Genomic DNA, 16,410 nt, shown 5'->3' with positions numbered 1-16,410 from the left:
GGCAGTCAGCAAGGAGCGACGCGAGGGGAGGAAAAGGAAGACTCAAACGCGCAGCTCGACGGCGGAGCTCACCTCTATTGATGCGACGGCGATGGGAAAGCAGCAGTGGAGGGCGGCAACACCACGCGAGGATGTGGCCGGAGGAGAGCTCGAGGAGGCGGCAGCAATTGGAAGCTCGCTCCGGCGTCCATGGTGTGGGACTTCGCGGGGCGGTGAAGGCGCAACAGCAAGGGCTTGGCGCGGGGTCAACTCCAACGGGAACGAGGCCGGAGATGGGCAAGGACAGCGCGGAGGCGACCGATGGCGCTGCAAACTTGAGGGCCAGGTGGTGAGCCTCCTCCTTGGGCGTCGGGGTTCCTTGGAGAAGATCGAGAGAGAGAGAGAAGAATTCAGAGAGAGACGGAGAAAGATCCAGAGGGAGGGAGAGACCACGAGGAAGGAGAGAGATGGCGCTCATCTGCTAGTTCGGTCGGCCGGCGACGAGGCGGACGAGGTGGAGCACTCTTGCTCGGGGTCTCGAGCAGCTACACGATCCATTCGGGATCGAGGGAAGAAGTGGCCTGCGCTGGATTGGTGAATTGGGCAGGGGAGATCCCGAGGGGGATTCGGTGGAGTGGCGGCGGCGTGGGGATGGATGGGACATGGCGCCTAGGATCTAGGGTTAGGCTAGATTAGGTATGGGGTTAGTTTATATATATGGAAAAAGGGGTTTAGGGTAGATTTGGACCCTCCGATTAAATTGGACGGGTGAGAAGAAATGGCTTAGGGGAGTCCAACAAATAAACACAGATGTTTTATAGATGTTTGGGGATGATCCGGATCCATCGGTAACGACAGACCGGTTCGGGTTCGGGTAAGTTTCGGACACGCACACGAGGGGTCTGAGAGAGGTCAACGAGGATAAGGGTCTGATAAAATAACAACGGAGGCAAACAGAGAAAGGGCAACTATGAACGGCTACGAGTTTTATGAAAACATGCAGATGCAATGCGCATGATGCTATGAAATGAAATGCAAGACATGAACAAAATGCTAAACAAACGACAAAAACCCAACCACGAAGGAAATATCATAACACATCTCCGGAAAAGGCAAGAGTTGGAGTTACGAATATGGAAAATTGTATCCGGGGCGTTACAAACATCCAGGTTCCGCTATTGGTTATTGACCGGGAACAGTTCTAGGTCAGGTCTACATAGTTCTCGAACCCGTAGGGTCCGCACGCTTAATGTTACGATGACAGTTTTATTATGAGTTTATAAGTTTTGATATACCGAAGGTTGTTCGGAGTCCCGGATGTGATCACGGACATGACGAGGAGTCTCGAAATGGTCGAGACATAAAGATTGATATATTGGAATCCTATATTTGGATATCGGGAATGTTCCGGGTGAAATCGGGATTTTACCGGAGTACCGGGGGGTTATCGGAACCCCCGAGGGTTAATGGGCCAACATGGGCCATGAGGGAGAAGAGGAGGGCCGGCCAGGGCTGGCCGCGCGCCCCCTCCCCCCCTAGTCCGAATAGGACAAGGAAGGGGGGGCGGCGCCCCCCTTTCCTCTTTCCCCTCCCCCCTTTCCTTCTCCACCAAGGCAAGAGGAGGGAGTCCTACTCCCGGTGGGAGTAGGACTCCTCCAGGCGCACCCCTAGGGGGCCGGCCGCACCTCCCCCTCCCTCCTTTATATACGGGGGCAGGGGGGCACCTCTAGACACACAAGTTGATCATTGTGATCGTTCCTTAGCCGTGTGCGGTGCCCCCCTCCACCATATTCCACCTCGGTCATATCGTAGCGGTGCTTAGGCGAAGCCCTGCGTCGGTAGAACATCATCATTGTCACCACGCGATCGTGCTGACGGAACTCATCCCCGACACCCTGCTGGATCAGAGTCCGGGGATCGTCATCGAGCTGAACGTGTGCTGAACTCAGAGGTGACGTACGTTCGGTACTTGGATCGGTCGGATCGTGAAGACGTACGACTAAATCAACCACGTTGTCATAATGCTTCCGCTTACGGTCTACGAGGGTACGTGGACAACACTCTCCCCTCTCGTTGCTATGCATCACCATGATCTTGCGTGTGCGTAGGAAATTTTTTGAAATTACTACGTTCCCCAACAGTGGTATCAGAGCCTAGGTTTTATGCGTTGATGTTATATGCACGAGTAGAACACAAGTGAGTTGTGGGCGATACAAGTCATACTGCTTACCAGCATGTCATACTTTGGTTCAGCGGTATTGTTGGATGAAGCGGCCCGGACCGACATTACGCGTACGCTTACGCGAGACTGGTTTTACCGCCGTGCTTTGCACACAGGTGACTAGCGGGTGTCTGTTTATCCAACTTTAGTTGAACCGAGTGTGGCTACGCCCGGTACTTGCGAAGGTTAAAACAGCACTAACTTGACAAACTATCGTTGTGGTTTTGATGCGTAGGTAAGAACGGTTCTTGCTCAGCCCGTAGCAGCCACATAAAATTTGCAACAACAAAGTAGAGGACGTCTAACTTGTTTTTGCAGGGCATGTTGTGATGTGATATGGTCAAGACGTGATGCTATATTTTATTGTATGAGATGATCATGTTTTGTAACCGGAGTTATCGGCAACTGCAGGAGCCATATGGTTGTCGCTTTATTGTATGAAATGCAAATGCCCTGTAATTGCTTTACTTTATCACTAAGCGGTAGCGATTGTCGTAGAAGCAATAGATGGCGTAACGACAACGATGATACGATGGAGATCAAGGTGTCGCGCCGGTGACGATGGAGATCAAGACGGTGCTTTGGAGATGGAGATCACAAGCACAAGATGATGATGGCCATATCATATCACTTATATTGATTACATGTGATGTTTATCCTTTATGCATCTTATCTTGCTTTGATTGACGGTAGCATTTTAAGATGATCTCTCACTAAATTATCAAGAAGTATTCTCCCTGAGTATGCACCGTTGCGAAAGTTCTTCGTGCTGAGACACCACGTGATGATCGGGTGTGATAGGCTCTACGTTCAAATACAACGGGTGCAAAATAGTTGCACACGCAGAATACTCAGGTTAAACTTGACGAGCCTAGCATATACAGATATGGCCTCGAAACATGGAGACCGAAAGGTTGAACGTGAATCATATAGTAGATATGATCAACATAGAGATGTTCACCATTGAAACTACTCCATCTCACATGATGATCGGACATGGTTTAGTTGATTTGGATCACGTGATCACTTAGATGACTAGAGAGATGTCTATCTAAGTGGGAGTTCTTAAGTAATATGATTACTTGAACTTAAATTTATCATGAACTTAGTACCTGATAGTATTTTGTTGTAGATAGATGGCTCGTGTTGTTGGTCCGTTGAATTTTAATGCTTTCCTTGAGAAAGCTAAGTTGAAAGATGATTGTAGCAATTACACGGACTGGGTCCGTAACCTGAGGATTATCCTCATTGCTGCACAGAAAAATTACGTCCTGGAAGCACCGCTGGGTGCCAGGCCTGCTGCTGATGCAACTGACGACGTTAAGAACGTCTGGCAGAGCAAAGCTGATGACTACTCGATAGTTCAGTGTGCCATGCTTTACGGCTTGGAACCGGGTCTTCAACGACGTTTTGAACGTCATGGAGCATATGAGATGTTTCAGGAGTTAAAGTTAATATTTCAAGCAAATGCCCGGATTGAGAGATATGAAGTCTCCAATAAGTTCTATAGCTGTAAGATGGAGGAGAATAGTTTTGTCAGTGAACACATACTCAAACTGTCTGGGTATAATAATCACTTGATTCAACTGGGAGTTAATCTTCCTGATGATAGTGCCATTGACAGAATTCTTCAATCACTGCCACCAAGCTACAAGAGCTTCGTGATGAACTATAATATGCAAGGGATGGACAAGACTATTCCCGAGCTCTTCGCAATGCTAAAAGCCGCGGAGGTAGAAATCAAGAAGGAGCATCAAGTGTTTATGGTTAACAAGACCACCAGTTTCAAGAAAAGGGGCAAAGGGAAGAAGAAGGGGAACTTCAAGAAGAATAGCAAACAAGTTGTTGCTCAGGAGAAGAAACCCAAGTCTGGACCTAAGCCTGAGACTGAGTGCTTCTACTGCAAGCAGACTGGACACTGGAAGCGGAACTGCCCCAAGTATTTGGCGGATAAGAAGGATGGCAAAGTGAACAAAGGTATATGTGATATACATGTTATTGATGTGTACCTTACTAATGCTCGCAGTAGCACCTGGGTATTTGATACTGGTTCTGTTGCTAATATTTGCAACTCGAAACAGGGACTACGGATTAAGCGAAGATTGGCTAAGGACGAGGTGACGATGCGCGTGGGAAATGGTTCCAAAGTCGATGTGATCGCGGTCGGCACGCTACCTCTACATCTACCATCAGGATTAGTATTAGACCTAAATAATTGTTATTTGGTGCCAGCGTTGAGCATGAACTTTATATCTGGATCTTGTTTGATGCGAGATGGTTATTCATTTAAATCAGAGAGTAATATGGTTGTTCTATTTATATGAGTAATATCTTTTATGGTCATGCACCCTTGAAGAGTGGTCTATTTTTATTAAATCTCGATAGTAGAGATACACATATTCATAATGTTGAAGCCAAAAGATGCAGAGTTAATAATGATAGTGCAACTTATTTGTGGCACTGCCGTTTAGGTCATATCGGTGTAAAGCGCATGAAGAAGCTCCATACTGATGGACTTTTGGAATCACTTGATTATGAATCACTTGGTACTTGCGAACCGTGCCTCATGGGCAAGATGACTAAAACGCCGTTCTCCGGAATTATGGAGCGAGCAACTGGTTTGTTGGAAATCATACATACTGATGTATGTGGTCCAATGAATATTGAGGCTCGCGGCGGGTATCGTTATTTTCTCACCTTCACAGATGATTTGAGCAGATATGGGTATATCTACTTGATGAAACACAAGTCTGAAACATTTGAAAAGTTCAAAGAATTTCAGAGTGAAGTGGAAAATCATCGTAACAAGAAAATAAAATTTCTACGATCTAATCGTGGAGGAGAATATTTGAGTTACGAGTTTGGTTTACATTTGAAACAATGCGGAATAGTTTCACAACTCACGCCACCCGGAACACCACAACGAAATGGTGTGTCCGAACGTCGTAATCGTACTTTACTGGATATGGTGCGATCTATGATGTCTCTTACTGATTTATCGCTATCATTTTGTGGTTATGCTTTAGAGACGACCGCATTCACGTTAAATAGGGCATCATCAAAATCCGTTGAGACGACGCCTTATGAAATGTGGTTTGGCAAGAAACCAAAGTTGTCGTTTCTTAAAGTTTGGGGTTGCGATGCTTATGTCAAGAAACTTCAACCAGATAAGCTCGAACCCAAATCGGAGAAATGTGTCTTCATAGGATACCCAAAAGAGACTATTGGGTACACCTTCTATCACAGATCTGAGGGCAAGATTTTCGTTGCTAAATTCGGATCCTTTCTAGAGAAGGAGTTTCTCTCGAAAGAAGTGAGTGGGAGGAAAATAGAACTTGATGAGGTAACTGTACCTGCTCCCTTATTGGAAAGTAGTTCATCACAAGAACCAGTTCCTGTGACAACTATACCAATTAGTGAGGAAGCTAATGATATTGATCATGAAACTTCAGATCAAGTTTCTACTGAACCTCGTAGGTCTACCAGAGTAAGAATTTTTTTGAAATTACTACGTTCCCCAACACGTTTGCCGCCCCCGACCGCTATAAATGTCGGGCCCTTCCGTCACCGATGGACGCAACCGCACGCAACCCTCCTCTCTCACCGTCGACGCCCTCTCTTCCCCACTCTCCCCACCTAGCCACCGCGTGCACGCCCCGCCGATGGGAGAGCGGTTCCCCGATGATGGAGCGGCAGCCAACGACTTCGGCCGCCGCCACCTGCACGAGTTGGAAGCCCACCTCTTCCACGAGGCGAACTACCCGGCGCCCCCTGACATGCGCGCGTCGGGGCGATGGAGGCTCAGCGCCGGGAGTGTCCCAGTCCCCCCGCTGCCCGACGTCGACCACCCCGGCTACTTCCACACCGAGATCCAGCATGTTCGGGCCTCTCTGCCGGAGGAGGAGCAGGACCTCCCGGAGTACGACGCCGGCAACCACGCGTAGTGGGCGGCGTACTTCGAAGCTGGCCTCCATCAACAAAGCGCCGATGGTAAGGGGGCACAACAATAGCGACGGCCACCCCCTATGGTTGGGCGCCCCCGGCCGCACGCTCCACACCGTCCTCGAGTACCCGGCGGCCCCGGCCCCTCGCCGGAGTGGCGGCCTGTGGCTGCCGAGGCGCATGTTGGGCGGGTCCTTCTCCTCCTCCTCTTCCCGATACTCCTCCCACTCCTACGGGTCGCCGGCGCTCGTCAGCGTCAAGGTCGAGCCCGTGGAAGAGCCGCTCGGCCGACGCACCCGCGGCGCCGCCCTCGTCATCAACGAGGGCGCCCGCGCCTCCTCGGCTCCTACCTCCCGCCTCGTCAAGCCGAAGATGGAGCCAGGACTCGCCCCCGTGAAGAGCGAGCATGATGACATGGCGGCACTCGACGACGAGGCCGCCATGAAGTGGGGCGGGAGGACTGGACCCGGCTGGAGATGGAGCGCCAGCGCCACGCCCTAGAGGAGATCGCCGTTCGGCACGGTGGGCGCGACGAAGGAGGCGTCATCGTCCTCGAGGACAACGACGACGAGGCGCCGCCACCGGTCAAACCAGTCCGCCGGGGCGACCCCGGGCAAGGGTCTAGCAAGGACGGCCGCGGTGTGAAGAAGGAGAAGGAGGACGACGACAGCGGCGACTATGATGCCTTCAGCAAGTTCTTCGGCCTGTAGGCGCAGCAGCAACAGTTTTTTCTTCCTTTTAGTAGATTATGTTTTCAATATGCAAAAAGACTGTGAAACGCCTACTATCGCCGAATCTATGTCGTGTTTGACGAATTCTGGCCAAGTATGTTTTCAAAAGGGCATCTAGGGGGCGACCTGGGCACGGCGGCTAGGAACCCGATCGCCCCCACGCCAAAAATACCGCCGGTTCGCTCCCAAGTGATGCTTTTTTCTAGCCGCCGGGGGGGGGGGGGGGGGGGGGGGGGGGGGGGGGGGGGCAACGGCTGGAGATGCTCTAAGCTCCCCCAACGCCGATGGGTATAGTATTACTCTTATTTTGCGGGGAAGCAGTACTCTATTTCACCTATCTCCTGACAGTATCTAGAGACAACTGGATTATATTCGAGGGGAATCTTTCACAACTCTGCATTTCGCTTTTTTCTCAAAAGAAAAAAGAACTTCGCTAACGACCGCTCGTCAGCGAAGCAACAACGAACGCCATGAGACTCCGCTCGGCTCCTCTGTTCAGCGTCTGAATCAGTGTGTGCTAGCCCGGCAGCCTTGTATTCCATGGTCCCTTTCTGTACTCCAAACTTTGAGCTCCAGCCTAACAAAAACGGCTACTGATCGATTGCCTACCACAGCCACCTAAACAGTTGAGTTCAGAAGGTGATCATCTCCCATGCGCGGTCAGGCCCAGACTGCGAGCAGGGACATGAGGCCGGCCCCGAGCAGCAGCGAGACGTTGAGCGCCAGCTGCAGCCGCGCCCTGCTCTGCACCCTGGGCTTGCTGAAGTCCTCGGCCAGGATGTCCACCAGCGCCATGTACACCAGGATCCCCGCCGCGGCCGCCTCCAGCAGCCCCTGCACCACCAGCGCCGTCGGGCTGCTCTCGTCGTACACCGAGGATATCGCGATGCCGACGCCGATCCCCGCCGGCGTCGTCAGCGAGAAGAGCAGCCCCATCGCCACCACGGACTTGAGCCGGAACTTGGCCTGCCGTAAAACAAACGCACGGTTACTTTCAGTGGTAAATTTTCAGGCATTTCGGTCTCAGCAGATCGACACGCGGAAAGAAACTACGGTGTGCTCTGCTCACCTGAACGATGCAGCCTCCGAGGCCGATGCCCTCGAAGAGCTGGTGGAACGTCAACGCCGGCACCAGCGGCCGCACCGTGCTCGGGAAGTCGGAGGCGCCCAGCGACATCCCGATGATGAGCGAGTGGACCACCACACCCAGCTCCAGCACCTTCGCAACAAAGGACCACCGGCCAATCAGTGAATCAGATACGATGCGACACCCGACTCGATTGCAACGCTCTGTTTTGTTTCTATCTATTTGATATTTGATGGTTGAAGGAACCGTGCTGACCTGAGAGATGACGCGGTGGCGCACGAGCTCGTCGCCGTCGGCCGGGGCGGCGAGCACCGACATGCCGTGCGCGTGCCCGTGGTGCCCGTCGGGGGCGGATTCCGGGTCGTCATGAGCCGGCTCGTCGGTGACGGCGGCGGCCCGCTTGGCGTTCGTCCGGTGGAAGTACCCCGTGGCGACGGTGTCCACGATGAGCGTGGCGACCGCGGCGAGCATGGCGACCAGCCCGGCGAACGGGAAGCGCCTCCACGGCCCACCCACGAGGCACGGGGACCGCAGCGCCTCGAAGGCCGCGGGCAGGATGTGCACCATCCCCGTGGCGAGGATGACGCCGCCCGCGAAGGCCTTGACGGCGAGGAAGAGGTCCGTCTCCGACCGGAGCGCCGGGAACCGGCGCCCCAGGGACGGCAGGCCCGCCCCGATCGCGCTCCCCGCGAGGATGCAGAAGATGGCGATGATCTTGAGCCGCAGCGCCTGCGCCTTGTCGCGCCCCGCCGACTCGGCCTCGCAGCCGTCGTCGCCGTCTCCAGGCACGGCGAGCGCGGGCGCGACCAGCACGGAGGCGGACACGGCCACGAGGCAGAGCACGGCGAGCGCGCGCGAGCCCATCCGCTACGCGGAGCTATGAAAGAGCAAAGATGGCTCGGCGGTGGAGTGCGAGTGCGAGTGCGGCAGAGGTTGCCTTGGCGCATGCGTATTTTGTTGGGAAGGTTCTTGTAGGAGTAGGAGAGGCGCCATTTGAGCCTGGGCCGAGCTTGAGCGGCGGTTCCCAGATGAGATGGGTGTGCTCACTATGCCGAGCGCGCCTCGATGCACGCGAAGGGCATTCATCGTTCGGTTTGGACGTTTGCTAGTACCTCGCGCGGCCAAATTGATGCCTCCATTTGGCCGAATATAACTACCAATAATGCGATTCTAATGCTTTATTTATCTTTTTTACAGCTACTTATGATCTTCTTAATGCGTGTTGTTTTCCACGGGACAACGACTAACCATTGCCATAATAACCATTTTTTTTTTTGCGGGGGTAAAAAAAAAATTGCCATAATAACCATGACTTAATCAGACAGCTCACATGCTCTAGGTTCATCTTAGCACTACTTTTTTTTAATAAAATTTACAGCTACTACTTATGAGCATCTTGCTGTGTTGTTTTTGACGGGGCAACAACTAACCATAACCACGAGATAATCAGAGGACAGTAATCTGTTTCACAAACAAAATGCGCCACCTAATGTTAGCCGTGCTTATATAGTGCATACAAAGTGATTAATTAAACGGCTAAGCTAGTATAGCAACTCCACCATAACGTCGGTATCGGCGGTGGTCTCATGCACTCTCAAGAAAAGGTTGGCATGTTGTTATAGTGTCGACACCCTCAAGAAAACAAGGCAGGGCCTTCTTCTCTTCCTGTCGCAGAGAAGGGGAGTGAGGACACCCCTGGCCCCGACGTTTTCAGTAACGTGTAGCCAGATGAAGGGCCGATGACATCATTTGCCGAGAAGTTCATCTCTTCTCTTTTAGCAGTCAATCTTTTCATTTGTCGATTCGTGACCCTGACCGCGCGCGCACACACGTGAGACGGCTTCATTGTACAACTTTTGATCGTTGTCATGTTGTATACTGAATGAACGAACGGATAAGGGTCTTTAAAAAAAACAGATAAGGGCATCGGCATCCGTCCATGAACACGGATACGAGAGCCAATCATCCAACACTACCACGTAAATTTCAAACATAATTTGACTAAACCAAATGAAATTCATGCAAACATCACGGATTTTATTAAAGTTTGGATACAACTTCCATAAATCGGACGGTATTTAGATCGTTTAACTAAAAATATAACAAAACCCTAAGCCCTATACCGGACGGCCATCTCGTACACGTGGCCGCCCTGTTCTGCCACACTGTTGTCGCCATCGTTGTTGTCCCTCCAGCGGCGGAAGGGCGCCGGAGGGCGTGCCAGCGTTGTCTGGCGGCTACCTGCAGCTCGCGGTGGAGCCGCTCCGGCTCCTGTTGCGCGGTATAGTGGGCCGCCCTTGCCACTGCCAACGACACCAGCAGAGCCCCGGCGGCGACGCCTGCGAGGTCACGTCCGTCAGCACCGCCCTCCCATCTGGTCAAGTCGCAGGCATCAACGCTGACCACTGCATGCTCTGGGCCGATAAGAATGCGACGCGACAAGCGGCGCGGTCGTTCGACGGAAAGCGCGAGAAAGAAGGGTGAGATTTTTGGGTGCGCCAGTGTAGTCACAAGCAAACGCGGCAGTGGTTCGGACGCCCGCAACCCCCCGTCCCCATTTTGTCTCTGGTTTGCAGGAAAAAATGCGTCCGAACAGTCAAGCAGACAGATACATGACCGCGTTGGATGGCTGAACACGTTTGCACCGTACTGTCCGAATGTTTGCGAACAGTTTGTTGGAGATGCCCTAAGAAGAGAGACCCCATGTAGTTTGATCTACTATACACGTATACATTTTTACTAGCAAGCAACAAGAAAAAGAAAGAGAAATCCTCACTATGCCCCCACAAGATGACTGAGCCAAGAATAAGAACAAGAGAAATTCTTCAAAACGATTCTTTTTTCAGGCGAGGACGATATCTCAGGCCCATATGGCAAGCACGGACATGAGAGCCGTCCCAAGCAGCAATGAGAGGTTTACGATGACTTGCAGCCTTCCGTTGCCCTGCACCCTAGGGTTCATGAAGTCTTCCGCGAGGAGGTCGACGAGGGCCATGTAGTTGAGGATTCCGGCGGCGGCGGCGCTGAGGATCCCTTGGATGATCAGGGTGTTGGGGCTGTTCTCGTCGTAGACAGAGGATATCCCGATGCCGATCACGACCCCGACCGGCGTGGTGAGTGAGAAGAAGAGCGCCATGAGCAGCACAGACTTCAGGCGGAACTTGGCCTGTCAGAAGTATCATTTACCGCCGGATCATCGGCATTTTCTCTTAAGTTTACGGACCTGATACTGACTTGTGTCGGTCGACGACCTGACACGTACGTACCTGAACGATGCATCCTCCGAGCCCTATCCCTTCGAAGAACTGATGAAAAGTTAGCGCGACCACGAGTGGTCTGATCGTGCTGGCGCTCTGGGAGGCGCCGAGAGACATGCCGATGATCACCGAGTGCACTATGATCCCCAGCTCCAGCACCTTAAGATCAAGCACGCGTAAGCATCGATCGATGCAACAGTTTAGTCACTGCGGTAGTATGGAATGGAATGGATGCATGCATCGGCACCTGCGAGATGACACGCTGGCGGATAAGCTGCGCGCCTCCGTCGTCGGCCCCCGCGGCCGATGACGCAACGACGGCCGACACGCCGTGGGAGTGACCGACGTGCGCGTGATGAGCGTGCGTGGCCTCCACGTCGTCGGCCCCGACGACGGCCGCGGCCTTCTTGGCGTGCGCGGCGCGCTGGAAGTACCCCGTGGCGATGGTGTCTACGACGAGCGTGGCGATGGCCGCGAGCATGGCGACGAGGCCGGCGAACGGGAACTTCTGCCAAGGCCCGCTGACGAGGCAGGGCGAGCCGAGCCGCTCGAAGGCCTCCGGGAGGATGTGCACGAAGGAGGTGGCGAGGATGACCCCCGCCGCGAAGGCCTTGACGCCGAAGAAGAGGTCCCTGTCCGGGCTCAGCGCCGGGAACCTCCGGCCGAGCGACGGGATGGCGCAGCCCGCCGCGCTGGCCACGAGGATGCAGAAGACGGCGATGATCCTGAGCCTCAGCGAGCCCGCCTTGTCCTGCTCCTCCTCCTCGCCGCCGGCCTCGCACTCGCACTCTGCACGCGCGAGCAGAGGGAGGGAGGAGACGGCAGCGACGAGGAGAAGGCCCAGGGCGGCGAGCTTGAGACTGGCGGCCGCTGCCATGGTCTAGTCGTCGGGGGCGAAACAACGGCGATGAGCAGCTGGAGAGACGACGTACGCGCGCATATATGCCGGACACAGAGCTGCGAGCCAGTGTACCTAATAAAATGAGATATTATCGGCGTGAACGTATCCGATCGCGCAGAGACTTTCTCAAGAAGCCGATATTCCCAATGTCAACCGGGGAGAAGCTTTAGACTTTAGAGTTGCGTTCACGTCATGCAACTTTTCATCTAAGCTAGCAGTATATATGCATGTGGTGCATGAGGTTGCAGTTTTCACTTACCAGCGCGCCACTTTTGGGTAATATTATGTGCGCACCACCTTGCCCTTTTGTTGTGGATGCACTTTCTCTGGTCGACCTCTCGCCATTTCTGCGTCCAAGATGCAGCACCACATCCCTTCCGCCGCTTCACACTTCCCTACCGAGGCATGATTGGATGGCTTTGGAGCCACTGATCCGATGGTTGAACAAATGGCTTCCCTAGAGTTAATAATGCTCCAACTTAAGCATCTTTCAAAGTTTCAATGTCAACTTGAGCATCCGGTCAACGCCGCAGCCTGTACTGGTGCAGTGATACTCTTTCTCCTGAGATCTGATCTGTGCAGAAAACAAAAGATTGTTGAGATGCACTAAGGGTGTCGACACCGTGAGGGCACGGCGTGACATGGTTGACTGTGTTTCGCAAGCTATTGATCTACTAGTAGTACTAGAAGAACACCCGTGCGTTGTAACGGGACCACATTAACTTTAAGAGTTCAATATCAATTATGTTAATATTACATTTAATATTCTCATACATATCAAGTGACATTGGCGACCTTTTTACCATCAAATTCTCACACACACTCTCTCTCCCCCTCTCCCTCTCTCTCTCTCTCTCTAACACACACACATATCCATCTTATTGGGCACGGGACCATAATCCATCTATTTCACACGCACACGCGCTAGTGCATAATAATATGGATTATAAAACAGGTTCAAGGTAGTAACAAGAATTCTTCTCATGCATTAATAAACAAATGTTCTGCACTGAAGACAAGATAAACAATTCCCAAAGTGCATCAGAGCATCACAGAACATTACTGACAAGATAAATGCACGACGATACACCCGACTCATTTAATTAATATAATTAAATTATCAGTAAATTAGTCACCAAACTGCTCGGATGAACCGGAACAGAGCCAACGTATATCATCCTAGACAAACGCAACATCAACCATTTACGTTGGTACTTTAGGGACCGACAGGAGGATGCATGTAGAAACGCTTCTTGCCTGCGAACCCATTCCCATCACCAACTGATAAAGAAAGCATGTAAGAAAATTGATATCGGGCCAACTTGGATCTTCGGTGATTGTCCGCCGGTATGGAGAATTTAGGAGGGTGGGTGCAGGGAGTGGCCTTGTGGATGATGGATGGAGGCGCGGAGGGATGTGGTCACCGGAAGGTCGAAAGCGGAGAGGGTCGGGCACGTTAGGTGGAGCCGGTGGTGCGCGACAACCGGAGGCGGCCCAATCATGGGCGGCGAACGACGATAGCCTCGGCCCATCTCTCGACGCAGCGAAGATAGAGAGGGCGGCACTGCCGGTGCTCGAGGCCGCCGCTCGGTACCATCTACATCGAGGGGAAAGAGAGGCGAGAAAGCGATAGGGTGATGCGGGGCTAGGGATTGCGGAGGAGGGTGGGGGTGTGCGATTTGAATGGATGGTTCTGCCCACCGTTTTCTTGTACGTGGCGGTGGAGACGGCAGCGTCCAACCATGCAGGCGAGGCATGGGTCGAGCCGGGCACACGGCGAGGCGCAGTAGCAAAGGAGGGGGCGATTTTTTGCTACTGAGATGCAGGGTGTGGGATTGATCGTTCATGTTCTCTTTTCCCTTTTAACGGGAGATGGATGCGATTTTTTCACGAGGGGAGAGATGCGACCACGTACAGATTCCATAATAAATTAATTAGGTCCATAACGGGATTTCTTTACAATGCGTTAAGATTTACGTGTTAGTTTTCTTAATAAAGAAATGCACTGATGTAGGGATCGATTGATTCGGGTAAGGAAAGATAGATTCGTGATCTTTTGTATGTTAGGAAATTAATGGTTTGCAAGGAAAGAGTGGAGAGAAAAAGAACCAATGCGACCACGTATAGATTCCATAATAAATTAATTAGGTCCATAACGGGATTTGTTTGCAATGCGCTAAGATTTACGTGTTAGTTTTCTTAATAAAGAAATGCACTGATGTAGGGCGTGATTGGTTCAGGTAAGGAAAGATAGATTCGTGATCTTTTGTATGTTAGGAAATTATTGGTTTGCAAGGAAAGAGTGGAGAGAAAAAGAACCAGTACGAGGGGGTGGTGGGAGGTGGGACGAATAAAAACCGGACGAAATTGGGAGGTGGGAGGGGGCGAGTAAAAACCGACAAAAAAATCAACGAAATTGGGAGGTGGGAGGGAGGATGAAAAAAACCAGGGGAGGTGGGAGGAGGACAAAAATAAACCGTACGAGGCTACCAACTGCTCCATTAAGAGTAGAGATTGTTTGTGAAAATAACGTGCGACGACGACTTAGCGAGCGGATCCCCTTAAAAAAGACATAGCGAGCAGATTCCCTTAAAACTGGTAGAAATGGATACGATTGATGACGTTGATAAATAGTGGTGAATGTTGGCATAATTTACTATCATCATGCATGGAAACGAATTATCAAGAAAAAGAATACTTTCTATTACTACACTCATAGAAAGCTTCCTAATCTCTGCTACCAAATAGTTTCTGCCCAAACAAGGAAGGAAAGTTATGGCCGTGATTCGAAAGGAAACAAACGTTATGAAGATTAATTAATTTAGATTTGATCTTTAGAGATTGATTGTGATTGATTCTTTTACATAAATACATTACTAAATAATTTGCGTCAGTATGAAAAGTTCTGATCCGTTCAGTTTTTTTTGTTGTGTGAGAGGGTGAAGTGAAAATAAACCGATGAAGTGGGGGAGGCGACGAAAAAATCTACGACGGTTAACCTACGAAAAAAACCGAACGAAAGTGGTGGGACGAAAATTGACCGGCGGAGACTACCAACTGCTCCATTAAGAGTAGAGATTGGTTGGTTCGATTTTTTTTGCGTGGAGGGAACTACCTGGGAGGTGGGAGGGAGTATGAAAATAAACCGTCTCGGCTGAGCGGGAGGTGGGAGCAAGTACCAAAGAAGTACCAAAAAAACCAGGTGAGATGGGACAAAAATAAAACCCGGAACGCAACCTACCAACTGAGACATTAGAAATAGAGATAATCTATTCACGCCTCTGATTTCTCGGGCTCACTTCACACTACATTGGAGATCCAACTTGATCGGCTGCAATTTTCCCGCTGGTGCCGTCACATGGGAAAGAGTGCCGTCATCTGTGTATGCAGATGTACTAATTAACAAGCATATAAAACCAGCAAAAGAATAATCTGATCATAGGATTGTAACCAATCTAGATAAAACATGCACAAATTCTCACGGTGCCTTTGTTCGATCTAGTAATTGGGAACTTGGTAGCACGCTTTGTACTAAATCAGCGGCAATTAATTGAATTAAAGAAAGTAGTACTTGTAACAAACTGGCACGTTGGATAGGTTCCAAAAGTATCACAACCTTATTTCCGAATAGATCCTGAATGCACCATATTATATGGACATGAAGTGTTCTAAAAAAAAATGGACATGAAGTTTCTTAGCTCGAGCTCGTATGAACTCGGGTGAACAGTAAAATTGGAAATAGTTGAAAAAAAACAATGTTTGCAAATGTTGTCAATGATTGCAAAGTTTCATCTTGAAATGATGGCAAAAAAAATTGATAGTTTAAAAATGTTATTTCCAAAAGCATTTTAGAGTGATGATTCTGTTTTCTTTTGCCACAACTTCCACAAATGTCATTTCATGATGAAATTTTACAACCACTCAAAACATTTATCAATGTTTGCAACAACAAAAATCAGAATTGTTTGAATTTATTTTCATTTTTTCGAATCTAAATGTTCATCACAAGATCATTTGAGATTGGGCCAAAAGAGTACTTTCACACATTATATCAGGTATAGAATTCCACATATGTGAACTACACTCGATAATTGCACGTGCATTGCAATGAAAGCATAATCATTAGTAGAATGACCCGTGGCTGCAGGCCTATTATCGCATTGGTGCGCTAAAATTATAGAAAGTTTTTATATACAATCATCATGATCTACCCGTCGTCTTATTATTAAACAATTATTTGGTACTCCATCCAATCCTTTATATAAACTGTATTTGTTTTCTGATAAAATTTC

General features: G+C 50.5%; 2 protein-coding genes across 2 annotated transcripts; both read right to left on the bottom strand.

The window, feature by feature from the left end:
* Positions 1-7,221: 7,221 nt before the first annotated feature.
* Positions 7,222-9,044, bottom strand: LOC123136815 (zinc transporter 5). The gene is made up of 3 exons (XM_044556324.1): positions 8,216-9,044; positions 7,943-8,092; positions 7,222-7,839 (listed from the first exon to the last, which is right to left on the bottom strand). The coding sequence occupies exons 1-3, from the start codon at positions 8,822-8,824 to the stop codon at positions 7,534-7,536; spliced, it is 1,065 nt and encodes a 354-aa protein (XP_044412259.1). The 5' UTR covers positions 8,825-9,044; the 3' UTR covers positions 7,222-7,533.
* Positions 9,045-10,781: 1,737 nt separating this feature from the next.
* LOC123136806 (zinc transporter 9) lies at positions 10,782-12,214 on the bottom strand. Its single transcript, XM_044556315.1, has 3 exons — positions 11,465-12,214; positions 11,227-11,376; positions 10,782-11,126 (listed from the first exon to the last, which is right to left on the bottom strand). The coding sequence occupies exons 1-3, from the start codon at positions 12,092-12,094 to the stop codon at positions 10,821-10,823; spliced, it is 1,086 nt and encodes a 361-aa protein (XP_044412250.1). The 5' UTR covers positions 12,095-12,214; the 3' UTR covers positions 10,782-10,820.
* Between the last annotated feature and the right edge of the window lie 4,196 nt (positions 12,215-16,410).

Source organism: Triticum aestivum, chromosome 1B, assembly GCF_018294505.1.
Source record: "Triticum aestivum cultivar Chinese Spring chromosome 1B, IWGSC CS RefSeq v2.1, whole genome shotgun sequence".
In the NCBI taxonomy this organism is placed as follows: Eukaryota; Viridiplantae; Streptophyta; class Magnoliopsida; order Poales; family Poaceae; genus Triticum; species Triticum aestivum.
Note: the sequence above shows the minus strand (reverse complement) of the source record. Positions and strands in the feature narration are given on the sequence as shown.